The following is a 23187-nucleotide window of genomic DNA, read 5'->3' as shown; positions in this document are numbered from 1 at the left end:
TGGTTGACTCTCTCCTGTTCTTTTTTCCCTTTGGGCAGAAATTCTTTGGCACCAGCGTTTAAAAAAATTTAAATGTCCATAGCCTTTGTGCTCTGTCCCCTCACTCCAACCTATTATCAAGGCCAAGGAATTCTCAAATTTGGCCTGTTCTGCAATGAGCTGACCAGGCTGGGGCGGGGAGGATGAGTGGACAAGCCACTGCAGTATTCTTGCCTGGAGAATCCCGTGGACACAGGAGCCTGGTGGGCTACAGTCTATGGGTCTGCAAGGAGTCAGATACTGACTGAGCAACTGAGCACACATACACACACATCAACAAAAATAATGTTAAACCTCAATTAACTAGAACTTTTATTCAAAACAGTGTCTTTGGCAACCCATTCCAGTATTCTTGCCTGGAGAATCTCTTGGACAGAGGAGCCTGGTGGGCCACAGTCCATGGGGTCACAAAGACTCAGACACAACTGAGCAGCAAACACTTTTAGAAAAAAAAGACAAGTAACAAAAAATAAAAGGATAATATTTATTTATTTATAATTCCAGGGGATGTCCCATATCAGTAAACTGTTCCATTTCTTGTCCCTTCTATGACTACTTTCAGTTACAATCGTTCAGTGTAACACATCTGAAGCAACTGAAATACTTCAAGCGTCAAAAAACATTAACTTACCTCTGGCATACTGTATTTTTTAAGGCAGAAGTATTTTCTGCAGTCGTACTTTCCAGCAAAACTAAAGAGTGTTTGCTGGTTAATCTTCAGTTTACCAGACCACACATTTCAGAGTTATTCCAGTTAACTGAGGTTTACAGTCTTAAGATCATATTACCAGAGAGGGAAAAATTTCCCTTTTCCTCTAGCCATTTAAAGAGACCTCTGCCACCAACACACCTCCCTATCTTCATGAAAATATCCAGTGAAATACTACTTTAGATGGAAATTTTTTTATCCTAATTACCATTTAGAAAAAATTCTTTTTAAGTTGATACTAAAGAGAATTGTGATTTCTGCACATCTTCCACAACTATTTGATAGAGCTTAATTATACATACATTTTAAATGAGATAATCATTTTCAAGGGAAAGAAAAAGAAAGTTATTTATATAAAAATTTTGCTTTATAAAAGTGTATAAATATCATCCTGCCAATATACTTTCCATTCCCTCCTAAGGCAGCTGCACCTGTGACAGTGAGGTCGTAAATATTAAATCTTATTTCTTGGATAGAACTGTGTAGGTGTTCAGAAAGTATATTTTCCAGCAGGTGTGATTCTGTTGGATATCAAAGCAGTCATTAGAGATGTTAGTATTTCATTCCATTTCTTCCTTTATGAGATTATCACCAAATGTTGAATTGATGATGTCTGTTTAGCCAGGCACCACCACCATCACCATCATCACTTCAATTTTGGGAATTCTCAACAGCATGCCTCATTCAGAGAGATGGGTATAGTTTATATATACTATAAACTTTAAGTGATAAAGATTACGTGATAAAGAATCCAGTCTTAAAGTACACCTTTAGATCCTCTGTTCATAACAGATTACTGTGAATTTGTACAAATTCAATTTATCGTTTAAAATTGTACTATGTAATATATTACTAGATTATTATGAAATATTTTTCCTATAAATGCACTCAAAATTTTCTGAGGCATTTGTTAAGCCTATTTCTAGCAATATGCCAAATGCTAACAACCAGATATTTAAAAACTCCAAGGATGAAGTCAGCTTTCTTCATTTTCTGAAAATTAACTTGAGTTAGTAGGAATTCTGTGGAAATACTGACCTACTTCATCTTATGTAACCTTCAAAATAGTTCAAACAGAAACAAACAAAAAACACAAACAAGCTACATAAAACAAGAATCTTTCAATTATAAAACTGCTGAAATATCATGAGTCAGCTGATCTAAGAAATTATACAAGATAAAGCTGAAACAGCTGTTTTTTTAAAAACAATTAAACCCATTCTTTTTTCCCTTAAGGTTACAAGAAAATGGAAATCACCCATTAAATCATGCAGAGATTTAAGTCAACATTTATTTACCTAAGAAACCAAAATGTCTCTTATCTTACAGTTATAAATATTCATAACACGCCAACTCTTTTTTTGTGACCAGTTCTTTATGCCGTTGAGACTAGACTGTATGGTACTGCTTAGCCGGGGTGTATGATAATGCTGAATTAGGTATTGTTCAGCTGGATGTTATAAAGCTGAATTATGTATAAAATATTATTTCTGGTATTTGCCCATCTTCTATTGAAGTGCCATTATTATTGCCAGGAGAACTAAAAAAGAAAAAGACAGTCTTGCTAGCAGTAGGTGTTTCGTGCACCACCTTCTTCAGTCCTTTTGTACCATAGTGGGAATCCGGACCCTAAATGAGAGCAAACGGTTCATTAGTCATTTTCATTTAATAAGCACTCAACTGGACATGGCATTTCAATTAGATTAACGATCTACTTTATTTCTTTATAGCTCTTGTATAAAAATTTATGCCAAGTCATTTACTGAAAAATGTAGTTTCTGCTACAAGCTAATTAATGACTAAAAATACTGAACGTAGAGCTCGGGTATTAGAGAACAGTGAAATGGTTTAAAAAAAAAAAAACAAAAACTGTTTTATCTTCTATTAAACTTGCAATCTCCTGATCAAACAAAGGGCTACTAGATTCTTGTGGAGAACTAACAGCTCTCCCGAGCAGAGCTGTGCTGAGAGGCACTGCTTTTCTCAAAGCCATGGTACAATTTAGCTCCCAGCTTCCTGCCTTCCCTGCTTCCGCCAAGGATTTATTGTGAGTGATTCTCAGCTGCTATTGAAACACGTGCTCTGCAACATGCAGGAGGAAACCCCAGGCCCTGCAGCTCACCAGGTAGAACACTCGGGAAGACTCTTACTTTGAGTGTTGCGCATGCCATGTAGCACAAGTTGGGCAGGATCTCTATGGGTTCTTTGAACATGACCCTGAATGTGTTAGCAGTTCCGTCACAACTGAATCCAGTATCATTTTGTCCCAGTGTTTGTTTTTTTTCATATTCTATGATCTGTAATTTTTAAAAGAAAAGTTAAATTTAAGTTACATCAACTGAAATAAAGTTTCCTAGAAAAGAATATGAAGCCCTTAGGAACAGCACAGCAGGCTTCTACTTTCTGTTGTCATTTTTCTCTGCCATCTCTAACCACCAAAGATGGCTTGAAACACGCTGTCAGAAAACGCATTCACCGGCCTTGGCTGTAGAAGAGGAGCTTCTAAAAAGGACACATGGCTTGGGAACTGGTGTTAAAGAACGTGTGGATTTTAGAAACCTGAGGGAAATGAGCCTTTACTCCTTGCTAGCCTCTGTCTTTGGAGAAGGCAATGGCACCCTACTCCAGTACTCTTGCCTGGAAAATCCCATGGATGGAGAAGCCTGGTGGGCTGCAGTCCATGGGGTCGCTAAGAGTTGGGCATGACTGAGCGACTTCACTTTCACTTTTCACTTTCATGCATTGGAGAAGGAAATGGCAACCCAATCCAGTGTTCTTGCCTAGAGAATCCCAGGGACGGCGGAGCCTGGTGGGCTGCTGTCTATGGGGTCACACAGAGTTGGACACGACTGAAGCAACTTAGCAGCAGCAGCAGCAGCAGAAGCCTCTGTCTTGTTGATGGGAAATTCCTGTAATATCCTATGTGGATATTTAAAATATGATAATTCTGTCTGTCCCATAACCTGTGCCAGGCACTGAGACACCCTCAAGGAGCTTCTAGTCATGAGAAGACAAGTAAACAGGGACAATTCAGAACAGCACCTGCAGTAGGAGAGTTGTGCTTGAGATGAAGTGGAGGAGGACAGGAAACACTGATTTTATCAGGAAGTGGTGAGGCTCCACAGAAGAGTTTTAAAAGCTCAAGCCAGAGGTCCAGGTTATAAGAGAAAAGTTTTCATGCAAAGACAGTATGTGTGGAAGCCAAGGCTCACAAAACCATCTTTTTGCATATTTCAGATAAAGAGAGTAATAGCAACACAGGCTGAACCAGTACATGCAGTGGAAGATGGGGACAGTGGCTACCTTGCGGGGAGAGACCAGAAAAGATCATGCAGGATGTCTGGGGTGCTGTATTGCACTGTTCCTTCATCAGGCCACTGGTTACACAAGCAAGTCCACAGTAAATGGAAAGGAAGTCACACACTTATAACTATGTGTACTTTTCTGTATATACAATTGGCCCCTGTGGACGTGAAGGGCTTACTGTATGACATCATTTTATATAAGGGGCTTCAGTATCTATGGGTTCTCGTAACCATGTGGGGTCCTGGAACCAACCGCTCAAGGATATGGAGGGACCACACTGTATCACAGCTCAGTAAAAAATTTAAAAGAAACAAAAGACATGCTGGCACCCGGGAATAAAGTAGCTGAGACACAACATTTGGCTGTGGCAATGCAACCTACAGCAAGCCACTCAGTTTTACCTTTTAATTTGGGAAAAAATTTGTTTGCCTTCTTCCTAAGGCTATTGTGAGAATCAAATTATAAAACTAGAGCAACAATGACAGCAACAGACTCTGTTTCAAACACTTTACAGGCATCGTCTCAACTGGTCCTCAGAACATTATAATGGAGGTACTATGCCTATCAATGGCACCCCACTCCAGTACTCTTGCCTGGAATTCCAAATCCCATGGATGGAGGAGCCTGGAGGGCTGCAGTCCATGGGGTCGCTGAGGGTCAGACACGACTGAGCGACTGCACTTTCACTTTTCACTTTCATGCATTGGAGAAGGAAATGGCAACCCACTCCAGTGTTCTTGCCTGGAGAATCCCAGGGACGGGGAAGCCTGGTGGGCTGCCGTCTATGGGGTCGCACAGAGTTGGACACGACTGAAGTGACTTGGCATAGCATAGCATGCCTATCAAAGTAAACAAGGAAACTGAGGCTTACAGGGGTCACACAATCTGCCCACAGTCACACGGTGGAGATAGCAGAGTTGAAATTCAAACCCAGGGAGATCTATCTGGTAATGTATCTAGAGGGTGCATAAGACCAGTCACTCAGTGGAAGAACATAAAGAGAAGTCCTATTTCTATTCATTTTCTATTTTATCAGCTAAGTACACCTATAACCCTGATGCCCTCCCTCAGTTTGTCAAGGGCTCTGGAGTTTTATGTAACATGTGACGGGCACTGAAGGAAGAGAGGGCTCTTCAGCCATAGAGAATGATCGTCAGGCCCTCGCTCTTCCAGGCCTGCAGATTACACAGCCTGCCTAAGTGGGTTTACGGATCCTATTAGATAGGATCTCAACAATATATAGGAGAAGGCAATGGCACCCCACTCCAGTACTCTTGCCTGGAAAATCCCATGGATGGAGGAGCCTGGTGGGCTGCAGTCCATGGGGTTGCTAAGAGTCGGACACGACCAAGGGACTTCACTTTCACTTTTCACTTTCATGCATTGGAGAAGGAGATGGCAACCCACTCCACTGTTCTTGCCTGGAGACTCCCAGGGATGGGGGAGCCTGGTGGGCTGCTGTCTATGGGGTTGCAGAGTTGGACACGACTGAAGAGACTTAGCAGTTAGCAGCAACAATATATACAGTAAAACCAGGAGTGATCATGAAAATCTTTATACCCCTCAGAGGTCTTCTGTGATTTTTTTATTTTCTAACCTTTAAAATCTCTCAGATAAACAAATTTCAGTGGCTTTTGAACCTATTTGTTAAAAATATTAAAACTGTAACTTTCTGATTTATAAGAGCAACGAATTAATATGAACAATATAAATTTATAGCTGAATTTCACTAGATTTTAGTGGACAGGATTTTAAAATGAGCATGATTTCATTAGCCCAGCCAATAAAGCAATTCTTCCATTTGGAATGAGGTATCTTTGTGAGGGGGCTTCCCTGATAGCTGAGTTGGTAAAGAATCCGCCTGCAATGCAGAAGACCCCAGATTGATTCCTGGGCGGGGAAGATCCGCTGGAGAAGGGATAAGCTACGCACTCCAGTATTCTTGGGCTTCCCCTGTGGCCCAGCTGGTAAAGAATCCGCCTGCAATGCGGGAGACCTGGGTTTGATCCCTGGGTTGGGAAGATCCCCTGGAGAACAGAAAGGCTACCCATTCCAGTATCCTGGCCTGGAGAATTCCATGGACTGTATAGTCCATAGGTTCACAAAGAGTTGGACATGACTGGGCTACTTTGTGAGTCTTTGTGAAGAAGTGAAGTATCTTTTCTGGGTGTCATCAGACAAGGTCTTTGAATTGTCGTGTGGTCCTAAAGACTAATGATGCATTTTGATCACAAAGTTCACTCATGTTTTCACTATTAAAAATAGAATATTAATAACATTTTAGAGGGCAGTATTTTCTGTTTATGGAAGTCTGAAATATTGTTTACTTCCTTTTTTCCTTTGTGTGTTTATTTATATATAAAATTAGTATAGTACTGCATAGGTGTATGTGTATAGTAGATAAAAGTACAATGTAGATGTGTTTCAAAAATAATTTTACTAACTAGGGCATGCAATGGAAAGTGTGGAGAACACTGGTGGACTGGGAGGGAAGGAGAGAAGAGCTTCACTTTCTCCAAGGGTAAATGATCATGCCTTATCGGAAAAAACTGAGGTGGAGCAGACCTAAGAATGGGGCAGGGCACAGACAGACCATCAGAGATCGGAGATGTCACCAGGAGTTATAGGCAATTAGGCAGTTTCAAGCTCTAGAATTCAAGTATCAGGAAGAAAGCAGGTGGGGGTTTGCAGATAGCCAGTGCAGATAGGAAGGGCTAACAGAAGGGCTTCCCGGACAAAGGAGAGCTCCTTATAGTGAATGCTTCTGTTAAGAGCCCCAGGACCCCAATTTTCTGAAACCACACACTTTAGATCAATTGTAAAAAGGAACCCTCTAGGCTTAAAATGCTACTAGTAGGCTTTCTGATGCCTTTGATAATTATACTGAAACTTGGATTTCATCAAAACAGTACCTTACTGCAAAATTACACTTGTTATATATTTCAGATGGTATAGAGTGGGTGAAAAAAGTGTACCTGTATATTCACTTGATAATCCGTGGGACCATGAATAGAGCCATATAAACCAAATCCAACTATAGAGATTCTTCTGTTAACTGTGAACCTAAGGGAATGAGGCCAAATATCAAATAACATACAAAATTCAATAAGCATTCATGTTCTAAAGGCTTATACATTTTTTAAGTGTTACTCAGCACATCTAACTTTGCTCATAATAAAGAAAACTATTAAAAATTAAACATCCTGAGAAATGTCTTCTGCTTACCCAAAACCTCTAGCTAGAGTAACTTAACAGGAACTTAACTAGAATCTGTTGCCTGTACTGTACACCTTTGAGTCAAGCATTTCAGCCTACATGCCCACTTCTTTTGTCATCATTTTAGTCCACATCTGCCTGTACATCTCCTTCCTGAACACAGATGTGTCAACCAGCAGCATCCCAAACTGACAATTCCTCGGCTGGATGACTACTTCAGTTCAGTTCAATTCAGTCGCTCAGTCGTGTCCAACTCTTTGTGACCCCATGTATCACAGCATGCCAGGCCTCCCTGTCCATCACCAACTCCCGGAGTTCACTCAAACTCACATCCATCGAGTCGGTGATGCCATCCAGCCATCTCATCCTCTGTCGTCCCCTTCTCCTCCTGCCCCCAATCCCTCCCAGCACCAGAGTCTTTTCCAATGAGTCAACTCTTCACATGAGGTGGCCAAAGTATTGGAGTTTCAGCTTTAGCATCAGTCCTTCCAATGAACACCCAGGACTGATCTCCTTTAGAATGGACTGGTTGGATCTCCTTGCAGTCCAAGGGACTCTCAAGAGTCTTCTCCAACACCACAGTTCAAAAGCATCAATTCTTTGGCGCTCAGCTTTCTTCACAGTCCAACTCTCACATCCATACATGACCCCTGGAAAAACCATAGCCTTGACTAGACGGACCTTTGTTGGCAAAGTAACGTCTCTGCTTTTGAATATGCTACCTAGGTTGGTCTACTGAGGGCCTATTAGATGGAGGCACTGCGCCTGGCCCTGCGGAAATAATGGTCAACAAGACAGTCTCTGGCCCTACTGCACTTATGTCGAGGACACTGATTATAGATAAGTAAACAAAGAGTTAATCATTAATTATAAACTGTGTTAAGAACTGTGAAGGAAGCAGGCTGCTGTAACAGAATAGGTGGTGAGGACTTGGGCATAGGACCTGAGTTACACCAGTGGATGAGAATGGGATTCCACACTAGAACAACGAGCAGGTCCAGTCTGGTTACTATAGTTAAGAAACAGACTCACCTTACTCCATTTATAAACGTATGAAAACTAGCATCAAGCACAAATGGCACAAATGACTGTATAATAATAAAGAATCTATAACATAAAGGAGTTATCCTCAACATTTCATGTTTCAAGAATTGAAGTCACAAGTTTAATTTTACTATTACTACTACCACACTATTACCACTTTATGAGCATTTCCTGTGTTAGGCACTGAGCCCAGTTCTTTATATGAAATATTTCCTTTAGTCATAATAGTTCTATATACTAAGTAACAGTATTATTTTTATCATCCTCAGTTTTTATAGTTGAAGAAACTGAGGTTTAGAGAAATCAATCTGCCTGGATTAAAACTGCATACCTGAGCTGGGACACAACCCCAGAGCTGCATGAATCAAAAGGTCACGCTCTTAAACATCATGCTAAAACTCCCAGTATGAGACTCTCCTTAAAATTTAAAAAATTTATAATGTAGTTTTTATTATAGAAAAGCAATATACTATTTTAAAAAGTTAGAAAATGTAGCTAAACAAATAAGAGGAAAAATTTAAAGCATCTCTAAATATACTATCTAGAGATAACTTCATTTTTAATTTGGTGCATTTCCCTTTCAGACTTTTACTTCTATTTTTAAAGAACAGAAAAATAGACTTTTTTTCTGTGAATATACATGTACTATTTAAAAAACCATGCCAGTATATATTTTTATAACTTCATATAAAAAGGTGAAAGATTATTACCGATTCATTATATTTAATTCCTATATGTTAGATAATCTAGGTTGTTTGCAATATTTGTTGTTATATAACAATGCCACAGTGAACAACCTTATAGCTAAATCATATCACAGTGCCTTGACTATTTCCTAGAATAAATTCCTGTAAGGAGATTTTCTGGGGGAAAAAAAAGGTATAGTCTTAAGGTATTAGATGAACTTTATCAAACTGCTCTCTGGGCAGATTATAAAACTTCACACCCAAGAAGGAATGAAAATCACTGCTATCTCACTCTCAAATACAAGTATCATCTTTTTACTGTTGAGAAACTGATGACTGACAAATTCTATTTATATTTGATTATTAATGAGTTTGGGCTTCCCTCTTAGCTCAGTCAGCAGAGAATCTGTCTGCAATGCAGGAGCCTTGGGTTTGCTTCCTGGATCAGGAAGATCCCCTGGAGAAGGAAATTGCTAACCACTCTAGTACTCTTGCCTAGAGAATCCCATGGACAGAGGAACCTCGTAGGCCACAGTCCATGGTGTCCCAACAGTTGGACACGACTTAGTGACTAAACCACCACCACCACCATTAATGAGTCAGCACATTTGCTTATATGCATACTGTCTACTGGATTTTCTCTTTTAATGAAAATCCCACCCATGTTCTTTCCCCTATTTCTCGGCTGAGTGTCTTTTTCATGTGGATTTGAAAGCTCATGCTTTGTCAGTAATATCCATTTCAGAAAGTTTCATTTGTCATTTATCTTTCAATTTTATGGTGGTTTTGGATGTAAACATTTGACTTATTTGTAGTCCAGTTATGATCTATGCCAAGTTTAGAAAGGCCTATCTCATCCTTATAATAAACATTCTGTTCCAACACTTTCTCAGTTTCATTTTTTTAATGTTAAAATTTTAATTTATGCAAATGCTGGAAGATGGCATCAGTAAAGACTGAACTTTATTTTCCCAGTGGTTAATTCTTGCCTCACATTCTGAATGTTCGTTTACATTAGATTGGTTTCTGAACTCTTTATATATACTATCTTATTATAGCTTTACAATATTTTTCATATTAATACCACTCTCTTAAAAGAAATATTTATTTTTGCAGATTAATTTTGGAATAGTTTTGCCAACCCACCCCTCCCTACCAAAAACATGCGACCTCTATAAGGAACTGCATAACACAGAGGTTAGTTCGGAAAGATACTGTCTGAATTCAGTCAAAGTTCTCCAGTTCTTTAGGTGGTATACCACACTGTACATTTCCTATAGGATTTAATTCTGCTACTTTGTTACTATTGCAGGTGGGTCTGTTTTTACTATTATAAATGAAAATTCAAACATTAAATTTTCTTTTTTTTGGCTGTGCTGTGTGGCTGGCAGGATCTCAGTTTCCCTGACCGAGGATTGAACTTGGGCCTCTGCAGTGAAAGTGCTAAGTTCTAACCACTGGACTGCCAGGAATTCCCTAAAAATTTTTACTGTGACAAAATATATAACAAAATGTACAATCTTAAGTATTTTAAAGTCTCTAGTTCAGTGGTATTAAGCACATTCAGACTGCTGCTAACCACCAGCACCATCCATCCCTGTAATGGAATTTTAATGACATGAGAACATCACTGGCTTTTGTAAATACATTTTGTAACTGACCACTATTCTTTTTTATTGGTTCTAACAGATTTTTACTGATCCTGAAGCTGTCTGGGTTAAATACTTGTTCTCAAAAGGCTTCCTACCCCTACGAGGTATGCTGTTTCCATGAGGACTACGAAGCACCACTAGCAGGCAGCCAGGGGCACCAGGTTTGCTGCAGTGCTTGGGACAGGCTCCCAAAACAAAGAACCCCTATCAGTTCAAGTGTCCGGTCAGAATTCATGCAGATAAAACACCTGTTTTTAACTATGAGCCTTGAACCTAATCAAAACTTATTTATAGAGCAAAGATTTTTACGGCAATTTTAATATTCACTGACTTTTACAAGAGGTGATTACAATTCAAATCAAGGAAGTAGAATTTTGGTCAATTCTCATTGTTTATGGTAGTTATATTTTATAGTTTTCACAAACACAGAATCAGCAAATACTAAACCACTGCACTGCTCTTGGGGGAATATGTATGCACACCCGAGGCTTCCCTGGAGGCTCCTGCCAATGCAGGAAATGAGGGTTCAATCCCTGGTTGAGAACACCCTCTGGAGAAGGAAATGGCAACTCACTCCAGTATTCTTGTCTGGGAAATCCCATGGACAAAGAAGCATGGAGGGCCATGGTCTATGGGGTCACAAAAGAGTCAGACATGACTTCGCGACTAAACAACAACACAAACACCCGACTTATGTGGAGTATAATCTTAAATTCTAAGAATGATTCAGATGTTTCCTGGGAATGACTGAGAACGCGCTACTGGTGTTGATTTGGGGGTCACAAATAAATTCTAGTGAGTAGATGAGTTCTCAAATATGGAAAAATAGGATGGACTGTAATGTGCTTTGCTTGAAAACCTTTAAAGAAAATGACAAAATTGGCAGCAGCACTCCACACCCTGTTCTCTGCACCTGCAGCTGTGTCGGCGTGCTGGTGTGCACAGGAACTATGTCTGATTGCTTCTTGTCTTTTGTTGCTGCCCAAGTGCCTACATGTTGAGGTATGCATTTTATTTTACTATCAGTTACATTTATTTTCCTTTACATTACAACTAAGCCATTATACTACTTAAAAAGAAAGAAACACAGGCTTCCCTGGTGGCTCAGGGATAAAGAATCCGCAGGTGACACACGTTCAATCCCTGATCCAGAAAGACTTCACATGTGCAGAGCAACTAAGGCCGTGCACCACAACTACTAAGCCTGTGCTCTGCAACAAGAGAAGCCACTGCAATAAGCCCAGGCACTGCAACTAGAGAATAGCTCCTGCTCAATGCAACTAGAGAAAAAGCTAAAACTAAATAATTATACAAGAAAAAGTTACTCTTAAAAGAGAAAAAGAAACACATTATAAATTTCATTTCAGGTTACTAAAGGGGGGAATACAAAATATTTATTATAAAAGAGGGAGACCTAGATCTGATGGACTGCAGAACTACTAACATAGATGTTATCTGCAAAAAATGAAAAAGACTCTTCCTTTCCAATATTTATTTATATTGAAGTATACTTGATTTACAGCGCTGTGCTAATTACTATGTTTCTTTATCCTTTATGCCTACATCAATCAGTGTTAAAAGAATACTGCTGAAATCAGCAAGGTTACCAGGCACCCCTATCTTGAGGGTTCAATAGTCTATTGTATTAAAATAAGTATTCCTCTAGACCTAGCCTATTAATAGTTATACCTGGATTGAGGGTGAAATTTTATCAAAAGTTTTTGACATCTCTCCAAATACACTGTTTATTTTTCTTTGATCTGCTACCATGGTGAGTTAAAGTAACACTAGTATTGAGCCATTCTTTCAAACTTCAAACAAACTTTCCCTTTTATCGTTTCTTTGCACTCCTTTTCCATTGATGGACTTTATTAGGAATAGTCCTACAAAACTCACTGTTGGATGGATGCTGCTTTAAAAGATGTTCAATGCATCACTCAGTGTCCTCTTTTTAAGAAACCACAGGAGGAACTTAAGTCTCTGTATCTGAAATGGCCACACTTCTCCTGAGCAATATGTGTGCCTTTCATGTTATAAACACTTCAATTTCTGTAACTTTACAGCTTCAGAACCAAACTTAAGATGTCAGAACTTGGATCTTGCATATTTATCTCCACTGGATGTATTTTTCCAACTCTGATTTATCTTTTTTTAAATTGGAGTATAGTTGATGTACACCTATTTCTGATTTACACCTACTTGCTTTTATAGTATTATCCTTGTGAGGTACTGCCAGACTCAATAAGCTATTTTTGGTAGGATGTCTTTTCTATATCAGTGAGCTTGTTAGATTCCTGTATAAGGGTTAGGCTTCCTTCAATAATTAACCAAGAAGTATTTTCTTCTTTGAATGTTCAAGGAAACAATTTGTTCCCTGAAGGTCTGATCAAACTCACCTGTCAAAACCACCTTGTGAAGGGACAGTTCTTTGATAACTTTTAATTTCTTCCATGGTAACTGGTCTAGTCAGGCTTTCTTCTTCAGTCAATTTTGATTATTTATATTTGCCTATAAAATGATCCATTCCATGAAGATGTTCAATTTATTAGCACAGAGTAAACCCAGAATTAAAATAAAAACGTCCTCAGTATATGATTATATTCCATTATTTGTAGATGTAGTTTATTACCTTTGCTAGAGATTTACTTTATTGGTCTTTTTCAGGAACCAGCTTATGGATTTAGCAATTCTACTATTTTTAATTCATTAATTTCTATTTTTATCTATTTCTTTTCTTTTTTCATATGGTTTTTTGCTGTTCATTTTCTAGCTTCATGGGTGAAATGGTTAAATCATTTATTTCTACTCTATTTAGTAAAAGTAGTTAATTATTGCTAATTCTCTCTGTGATGCTTTGGCCTCATCCCCTAAGTTTTCATATATAGTATTCTCACTGTGTGAATTACTACTAAATAGGCCACAAATGCATTTTTATTTCTATTTTAACCCAATAATTATAGGAGTCCTCTCCCCCTTGGGAGTTCTAGTTTTAAACAAACTTGCTGTTAGTTTCTAGTTTTACACCAAAGTGCTATTAACATTCAATAAGTGAAAAATCCAAAAGGTAGGTTTTATGAAAACAGATACATATCCTATTTTCACATTTAGCCTAAGAAACACGGTAGGGCAAATATAAATTCCAAAAGGATTATATGCATACATCTTTTAAGATTAAAAAATTTTTTCCCATTCAAAATTGTTATAAATGTATACTGAGGTATTTTCCATGTAACACCTATGCAAAGAAAAAACTTACATTAAACTGAGTTAATGTTCAATGTATTAAACTGTAGCCCTAAGACTGTTAAAACAGTGTTTGGTCAATTAAGGTCTAGACTTCAGCTCCCCACCAGTGACAATCCTTACAAAACTCATAGCCCCATTCAATCCTTCCTTACTTTACCTGTTTCCTGAAAGGTTCCCTCGCTCATAATTCAGTAAGGAGACCAGTAAGCCTCCCTTGTTGCTGTATCAAGTTAGACATGTATTAAACAAAGTATAAAATAAAATGTAGTAAATCATCTCCCAGGATATGAACAGAGAGTCAAAGGCTAACCCCTGTCCTGCCCACTCCTGAGACTCCAATGTGGCAGATACCTGATCCGGTCACTCGTGCCACTGTAGCCCCACCGGCTCTCTACTTGCTGGAACCTATTGATGCAGCACTCCTTTCCTCTGAGGCAGCATCTCGGTCGATCAATGTATTCAACACGGGGTTTAGGATTGACAGTGAAATGAAGAAAGAGATTGACCACCTCCCGATCTGACAGAATTCCAGACTGAGCAGGACCTGTAGAAATAAAAGCATAAACCTCAGTAAAACTAACTTCACTACAATTCCTAACTGTGTAATAGTCCACATAATAAGGTGAATTCAAATGGGAAAGATGTAAAGCAAAAATGAGGTAAAAAAATCTTAGCATATGTTCAGTTCAGTTCTGTTGCTCAGCTGTGCCCAACTCTTTGAGACCCCATGGACTGCAGCACGCCAAGCTTCCCTGTCCATCACCAACTCCAGGAACTTACTCAATATGTAATTTTGTAATTACATATTATAATATGTAATTTTAGCATATATTTAAAACTTTTACTAAATTCATCTGAGGTTAACCTAATATATAAGTGTGCAAATCACTGATAAATCAAAGCTTAGGTGAAACCTTGAGCTCAGAGAAAGATCTCTGGACTTTGCTATCCATTCACCCTCTCTGAGGATTCTGTTTATCAGAAAGGAAAAGTGAAGAAATGCTTACAGTGGTAGACAAGACTTATTCTGACCTTTCCATTCCTCACCTGTCTGAGGCTATAATTGAACAATGGAATATATACAGGTGGAAATAGATGGCACAGTGCTCTTTCACTGTGAGATTTTGAAATTAGCAGAGGGCAGGAGTTAAGACTTGAAGAGTTGTGAAAGCAGCATCTCACATGCTATACTTCTCTCACTCACTGCTTCTGAGAAAACTCCAAACTGCTTAAATTTACCCAGGAATAAATGCTATTCCTCATAAAAGATGCCAGGAGATCTCTTCCAAGGCTGGAAAAACAATTTAAATAAGAGATTGCAATACACTAGAAATTTGGTTTCAGTTCAGTTCAGTTCAGTTGCATCCGACTCTTTGCAACCCCATGAACCGCAGCACGCCAGGCCTCCCTGTCCATCACCAATTCTCGGAGTTTACCCAATCTCATGTGCATCGAGTCGGTGATGCGATCCAGCCGTCTCATCTTCTGTCGTCCCCTTCTCCTCCTGCCCTCAATCCCTCCCAGCATCAGGGTCTTTTCCAATGAGTTAACTCTTCACATGAGATGGCCAAAGTATTGGAGTTTCAGCTTCAGCATCAGTCCTTCCAATGAACACCCAGGACTGATCTCCTTTAGAATGGACTGGCTGGATCTCCTTGCAGTCCAAGGGATGCTCAAGAGTCTTCTCCAACACCACAGTTCAAAAGCATCAATTCTTCGGCACTCAGCTTTCTTCACAGTCCAACTCTCACATCCATACATGACTGCTGGAAAGACCATAGCTTTGACCAGACAGACCTTTGTTGGCAAAGTAATGTCTCTGCTTTTGAATATGCTATCTAGGTTGGTCATAACTTTCCTTCCAAGGAGTAAGCGTCTTTTAATTTCATGGCTGCAATCACCATCTGCAGTGAAATTTGGTTTAGGAAGCTATAAATCATATTTTAACAGAAAACACCCTAATTTTTAATAAAATATTTTAAAATACCACACACAAAATATGTGTGTGCCCTATGGTTCATTTGGAATCTCTGGATAGAGAATAGTCTGAATAGAGACTGTAAAGAAGAAAAAATACAATTACAAACTTAAAACATGCATTTTAGAGGGGGAAAAAAACAATAGAACTGGAACTGCATAAGATCAGAAGAGAGATGGAGGTGAAAACTCATGTAACTTTCTGAGAATAACGAGAGGTAAGACAAAAGAATTAAAATGTTAAACGTTATTAAAATGGATGATAAAAAGCAGAGTTCAACATATAGTAACTAGCATTCCTAAGAACTAACAAAAATAGGATGATGCAGTAATTCAAGGTACTGGTACATCTCGCTTTATTATGTTTCGCAGATATATTTTTATTTTTTCCCACAAATTAAAGGTTTGTGGCACCAAACAAGTCTATTGCCGTCATTTTTCCAACAGCGTTTGTTCACTTTGTGCCTCTGTGTCACATTTTGGTAATTCTTACAACAGTTCAAACTTTTCCATTGTATTTGTTATGATGATCTGTGATCAGTTACCTTTCATGTTACTACTGTAATAGTTTTGAACCACACCCATAAGACTGTGAACTTGATGGATAAATGTGTGTGTTCTGACTGCTCCATTGATCAGCCATTCCCATCTCCTTCTGAGATACAACAATAATGAAATAAGGCCAATTAACAACCCTACAGTGTCCTCCTGTGTTTCAAAAAAAAGCAACAGTCACACATGTCTCCTTTAAATCAAAAGCTAGAAATGATTAAGCTGAATGAGAAAGGCACGTCAAAAGCTAGATCTCTGGCACCAAACATTAGCCAGGCTATGGATGCAAAGGAAAAATTCCTGTAGAAAATTAGGTGCTTCTCCACTGAACACATAAATAATAAGAAAGCGATATAGCCTTAAAGCTGATGTGGAGGAAGTTTGAGTGGTTTGGACAGATCAAACCAGGCACAACAGTCCCTTAAGCCAGAGTCTAATCCAGAGCAAGGCCTAACTCTCCTCAAGTCTGTGAAGGCTGAGAAGAGTGAGGAGGTTGCAGAAGAAACATCTGAAGCCAGCAGAGGTTAGTTCAGGAGGTGTAAGGAAAGAAGTTGCCCCCTGACATAGAAGGGCAAGGTGAAGTAGCTGATATAGAAGATGAAATGACTTATTTAGAAGATCTAATTAAGATAATTAATGAAGGTGACTACACAAAACAACAGATTTTCAATGAAGACAAACAGCCTTCCATCGGAAGAAGATGTCATCTAGGACTTTGACAGCTAGAGAGGAGAAGTCAATGCCTGCCTTCAAAGGACAGGTTGACTCTCTTGCTAGGGATTAATACAGCTGGTGACATTCAGCTGAACTCAAGGCTCATTCACCAATCTGAAAATCCTAGGGTCCTTAAGAATTATGCTAAATCTGGATCAAAGAGTGTAGAGTTTCAAGCCTTATTATTTAAGAAGTACATTTTGTAAAGCTACAGATTCCTCTGATGCATCTGGGCAAAGTAAACTGAAAATCTGGAAAGGAGTCACCATTTTAAATGCCACTAAGAACATTTATGATTCATGGGAAGAGTCAAAATATCAAAGCCAAACAAAGTTTAGAGGAAGTAAATTGCACCCCTCATGCGTAACATTGAGAGGTTCAAAGACTTCAGTGGAGAAAGTAACTGCAGATGTGGTACAAACAGGAAGACAACTAGAATTAGAAGTGGAGCCTGAAAATGTGACTAAACTGCTACACTTTCATGGTAAAACTTGAACACATAAGGAGCTGCTTCTACAGATGAGAAAAGAGGTTTCTTGAGACAGAATGTCCTCCTGGTGAATATGCTGTGAAGACTGTTGTCATGACAACAAAGGATTTACAGTATTACATAAACGTGGTTGATAAAGCAATGGCAGAGTGTGAGAGGGTTGTCTCCAATTTTGAAAGAAGTTCTACTGTGGGTAAAATGCTATTCAACAGCATTGCCTACCACAGAGAAATCACTTGTGAAAGGAAACAATCTGTAAAAGGAATCAATGTGGCAGATTTCACTGTTGTCTTATTTCAAGAAATTGCCAAGGCCACCTTGATCTTCAGCAACCACCACCCTGATTAGTAAGCATCCACTAACATCAAGGCAAGATCCTCCACCAGCAAAAAAATTATGACTTGCTAAAGGCTCTAGTGTTCTTTAGCAATAGTCTTTTTAAATGTAGTTATGCACTTTGTTTTTTAAGACATAATACTACTGCACACTTAATAGACAACAATATAGTGTAAATATAACTTTTATATGCACTGGGAAACCAAACAATTTGTGTGACTCACTCTACTGTGATATTCCATTTATTGTGGTGGTCTGGAATCTAACCCACACTATCTCCAAGGAATGCCTGTATAATAAAATTTCCTTAGTTGAAAAAAGAAGTCTTCAGATCATGAAAAACACTTTCAGATACATACCATATACCTGTCTAAAGAAAGTAATCAGGAATACACTCGGGATGAGCACTAAAACCAATACAACCTATAGTTAAGTCTAAGAGAGTTGTATTTTTGCAGCATGTTGTGTGGGTGTACAATCTACCTAAAGTAGTCAAAAGGTGAAAGGATGAAACACCATACTAACATTCATATCTGAAATAGAAAGGCCAATAAATACTGTTTTATTATGAAATGGAGAATTAATAAAATTGAAAGGGAAAAAATTAAATGCAAATTTATTATTTCCTAATCTCTAGAAGGAAAAAAAAGTGTTAAACACACACAGTATCAAAAAAGAGAATATAAAGGGAATTCTCCCCAAAACATTTTTGAAAAATATAATACAGAATAATATGCACAACAGAAAACAGCATGCACAACAGCAAAAGAAGAAATGTTATTTGACTACATAAAAATATTAAGAAGTCTGTGGGATGGAACAGCCTACGTTTGAGAACAACTATGGGCTTCCCTGGTGGCTCAGATGGTAAAGAATCCGACTGCAATGCAGGAGACCCAGGTTCGATCCCTGGGTCGGGAAGATCCCCTGGAGAAGGGAATGGCTACCCCCTCCGGTATTCTTGCCTGGAGAACCATAGATGAAACAGTACATAAAACAGTTATTTCACATTAACAGTGAACAACTGAGACAGTGTTTCAGAAGCAAAGTGTACTGAGATTAAGCCCTATATTTGTCATCACTTTCCCCTTGGAATACTTGCTGATCTGCTTCACAGAGCTTTAATGTCACACAGAAACGGGCAATCTAGAAACTGTAGTCCTCACTCAACTGAAGAGACAAAAAGCCACCAAGGCAGCCAGACAATGATCTGGAAGAGAATACTTAATAGACAAACAAGATCAACATCTTGTGCATGACTTCTCCTTGAAGTATTGGTCAATTCCTAAGCTATGCACAAGAAAGAGAAAACCATGACACCAAGAAACCAAGCAGAAAGGAGCTGCTAAGAGATAAACAGTTAAAGAGAAATTTCTGTCTTAATGTTGGGAAGAAAAATGCCCAAATATTTGAAAATTAAGCTATGTATTTATAGCCCTTGGATCAAAAAAAAATTACCATGAAAATAATTTGTATTGAATGGCAATGAAAATACAACATATCAAAATTTCTGGGGGAAAAATGGATGTTTAGACAGAAAACTAGACATGAAAAGAATAAAGTTGAAAGCCACTGTTTTGGGTATATCTCAAAAAGTCATAATGACTAAGTAAATAATCCCGAGCAAATTAAAATTACAGGAAATAATAAAGAAAAAAGCAGAAATCAGTGAAATGGAAAACATATATAAAGAAATTAATAAAGCCAGAAGTCAGTTCTTGGAAAAAACTAACAAAATGGATAAACTCCTAGGCAAGGCTGATTAAAGGCACAATAAATCACTATCAGAAATGAAATAGGGGACATAATTTAGATTTCACAGAGATAATAAACGGATATTATGAAATTCACATTAATAAATTAAAGGTCTAGATGAAACTGTTACAAAAAGAGGAAACCTGAAAAGTCTTACTCTACTCAAGAAATTGTATCTCTAATTAAAATACTTCCACAAAGAAAACACTAGATCCAGATAGCTTCACTGATGAGTTGCCCTAAACATTTAAGGAAAAATAGCACCAATTTTATATAAACTCTTGAATACTGAAAAAAGAAATATTCCTTAGTTTTGTATGAGTCCAGCATAAACTTGATAATCAAAAATCTGATAATTTCATTACAAGAAAGGAAAATTATAGACTAATTTCACTCATGAAGCAGTCCTTAAAATATTTTTTAAATTTGGTAAAGAGGATCTAGTAATATATAAAAAGAATAATGCATGACAACCAAGTCTGGTTTATGTAAGGAATCCAAAGGTTTAACTTGGAAAATCAAACAATTCATATTAAGAAAATTAAAGGGGAAAACTGCATCACTATCTCAACAGAGGAGAAACATTTGATAAAATTCACAATAAAACTCTTAGCAGAGTAGTAATAGAAGGAAACTTTCTTAATCCAATAAAGGCTATCTACAAAAAATTTACAGCAAGCATAAATTCCTCTGTTGGGAAATACTGAAAACTTTCTGCCTAAGATGAAATAATACAAGATATCCACTTATCCATACCTCTTAGCACGCTCAAGCTTCTAAGTCATACAGTAAGGCAAGAAAAAGAAATGTCTTAAGGATTAGAAGGGAAGAACAGAATTATCATTGTTTGCAGATCACCTAACTGTACATGTAGACTATGCACAATGAACTACAAATGAATTATTAGAATTTGTGATTTTAGCAAGGTCACTAGATACAAAGTCAATACAGGAAAACCAACTGCACTTCTACTGGCAAACAATTAATTAGGACATGAAAATTAAAAAAACAATCACTGTAATAACATTTAGCAAGCCAAATATGTACAGAATAAACCTACCAAAAAATATGCAAGACAGCTACCAGAAAACTCAAATATTAATACTACTAAGAGAAATGTTTAAAGACTTAAATCAAAGTTTATGGATTAGAAAACAGAGCATCATAAAAATATCAATTATTCCCACACCAATCAATGGATTCTATGCAATTCCAATCAGAAACCCATGACTTTTTTTGGGGGTGGAAACTAAAAAGCTGCTTAAATTGTTTATATGAAAATACTTAAGACCAAGAATAGCCAAGATAATACAGAAGAACAAAGCTAGAGGATTTTCACTATCAGATTTCAAAATTCACTTTAAAACTACAGAAATGAAAACTCCACAGATTGGTTCAAGTATAAATAATACAACAGCAGAGTCAAATAAATATTACAGAAATAGATTCATTCATATATAGTGAGTTGATTTACAAAAGTTAGCACTGCTGTAGCTCAGTTGCTAAAGAATCCGCCTGCAAGGCAGGAGACCCCGGATTGATTCCTGGGTAGGGAATATCCGCTGGAGAAGGGATAGGCTACCCACTCCAGTATTCTTGGGCTTCCCTTGTGGTTCAGCTGATAAAGAATCCACCTGCAATGCAGGAGACCTGGGTTCGATCTCTGGTTTGGGAAGACCCCCTGAAGAAGGGAAAGGCTGCCCAGTCCAGTATTCTGGCCTGGAGAATTAGTCCATGGGGTCACAAAGAGTCCGACACTGAGCAAGTTTCACTCTCACTATCATTGTCGCTGGCTCAGACAGCAAAGCAGCAGCCTGCAATGTGGGAGTCGTAGGTTCAATCCCTGGGTCAGGAAGATCCCCTGGAGGAGGAAATGGCAACCCACTCCAGTATTCTTGCCTGGAAAATTCCATGGACAGAGGAACCTGGAGGGCTTAAAGTCCATGGGGTTGCAAAGAGTCACTTTAGCACTGCTGGGCATGGAGGCAAGGGTAGTTTTTAATCCATAGTCGCATGGGGAAAAAATGAATCTTGACCCCTAACCTCACACCACACACGTGTGTGGGGGAAAAAATCACAAAAAACAAAAACCCAATTGGATTACAGACTGAAAAGTTAAATGAAAAACAATAAACTTCCTAGACGAAAACTTAAGAGAATATCTTTTATCACCTTGAGGCAGGTAAAATTTCTTAAGGAAGACAAAAAAAGCCTTCACCTTAAACAAAAAGATTGATAAATTAATTCATTAAAATTAAGATCTTCTATTTATAAAAAGACAGCATTAAGATAATGAAAAGACAATTCACAGACTGGGGGATATTAACTGTATATACACACATTATATGTGTCTAACATATTCTGGATACAAGTCTTCTGTCAGATTATATACACTGAACAAAGCCAGTGGAGGTAATGGAATTCCAGTTGAGCTATTTCAAATCCTGAAAGATGATGCTGTGAAAGTGCTACACTCAACATGCCAGCAAATTTGGAAAACTGAGCAGTGGCCACAGGACTGGAAAAGGTCAGTTTTCATTCTAATCCCAAAGAAAGGCAATGCCAAAGAATGCTCAAACTACCACACAATTGCACTCATCTCACACGCTGGTAAAGTAATGCTCAAAATTTTCCAAGCCAGGCTTCAGCAATACGTGAACCGTGAACTTCCAGATGTTCAAGCTGGTTTTAGAAAAGGCAGAGGAACCAGAGATCAAATTGCCAACATTCGCTGGATCATCGAAAAAGCAAGAGAGTTCCAGAAGAACATCTATTTCTGCTTTATTGACTATGCCAAAGCCTTTGACTGTGTGGATCACAAGAAACTGTGGAAAATTCTTTAAGAGACAGGCATACCAGACCACCTGACTTGCCTCTTGAGAAACCTATATGCACGTTAGGAAGCAACAGTTAGAACTGGACAGGGAACAACAGACTGGTTCTAGATAGGAAAAGGAGTACGTCAAGGCTGTATATTGTCACCCTGCTTATTTAACTTATATGCAGAGTACATCATGAGAAACGCTGGACTGGAAGAAGCACGAGCTGGAATCAAGACTGCCGGGAGAAATATCAATAACCTCAGATACGCAGATGACACCACCCTTATGGCAGAAAGTAAAGAGGAACTCAAAAGCCTCTTGATGAAAGTGAAAGAGGAGAGTGAAAAAGTTGGCTTAAAGCTCAACATTCAGAAAACTAAGATCATGGCATCCGGTCCCATCACTTCATGGCAAATAGATGGGGAAACAGTGTCAGACTTTAATTTTCTGGGCTCCAAAATCACTGCAGATGGTGACTGCAGCCATGAAATTAAAAGACGCTTACTCCTTGAAAGGAAAGTTATCACCAACCTAGATAGCATATTAAAAAGCAGAGATATTACTTTGCCAACAAAGGTCCATCTAGTCAAGGCTATGGTCTTTCCAGTGGTCATGTATGGATGTGAGAATTGGACTGTGAAGA

General features: G+C 38.3%; 1 protein-coding gene across 5 annotated transcripts in view; it reads right to left on the bottom strand.

Moving 5' to 3' along the window:
- Positions 1-509: 509 nt before the first annotated feature.
- Positions 510-23187, bottom strand: part of BTBD1 (BTB domain containing 1) — a 51934-nt gene continuing 29256 nt past the window's right edge. For 2 of the 5 annotated variants that reach the window (XM_070358409.1, XM_005889768.3), the window contains 4 exons: positions 14250-14442; positions 7030-7117; positions 2899-3045; positions 510-2377 (listed from right to left, as the gene is read on the bottom strand). In XM_070358409.1, coding sequence (XP_070214510.1) covers positions 2219-2377; positions 2899-3045; positions 7030-7117; positions 14250-14442 — 587 coding nt within the window. In that variant the 3' untranslated portion in view covers positions 510-2218. Of the gene's footprint in view, positions 2378-2870; positions 3046-3127; positions 4126-7029; positions 7118-14249; positions 14443-23187 lie in introns of those variants that run through there. The other 3 variants (XM_070358410.1, XM_070358412.1, XM_070358413.1) reach the window with 3 other exon arrangements.

Source organism: Bos mutus, chromosome 21, assembly GCF_027580195.1.
Source record: "Bos mutus isolate GX-2022 chromosome 21, NWIPB_WYAK_1.1, whole genome shotgun sequence".
Classification (NCBI taxonomy): domain Eukaryota; kingdom Metazoa; phylum Chordata; class Mammalia; order Artiodactyla; family Bovidae; genus Bos; species Bos mutus.
Note: the sequence above shows the minus strand (reverse complement) of the source record. Positions and strands in the feature narration are given on the sequence as shown.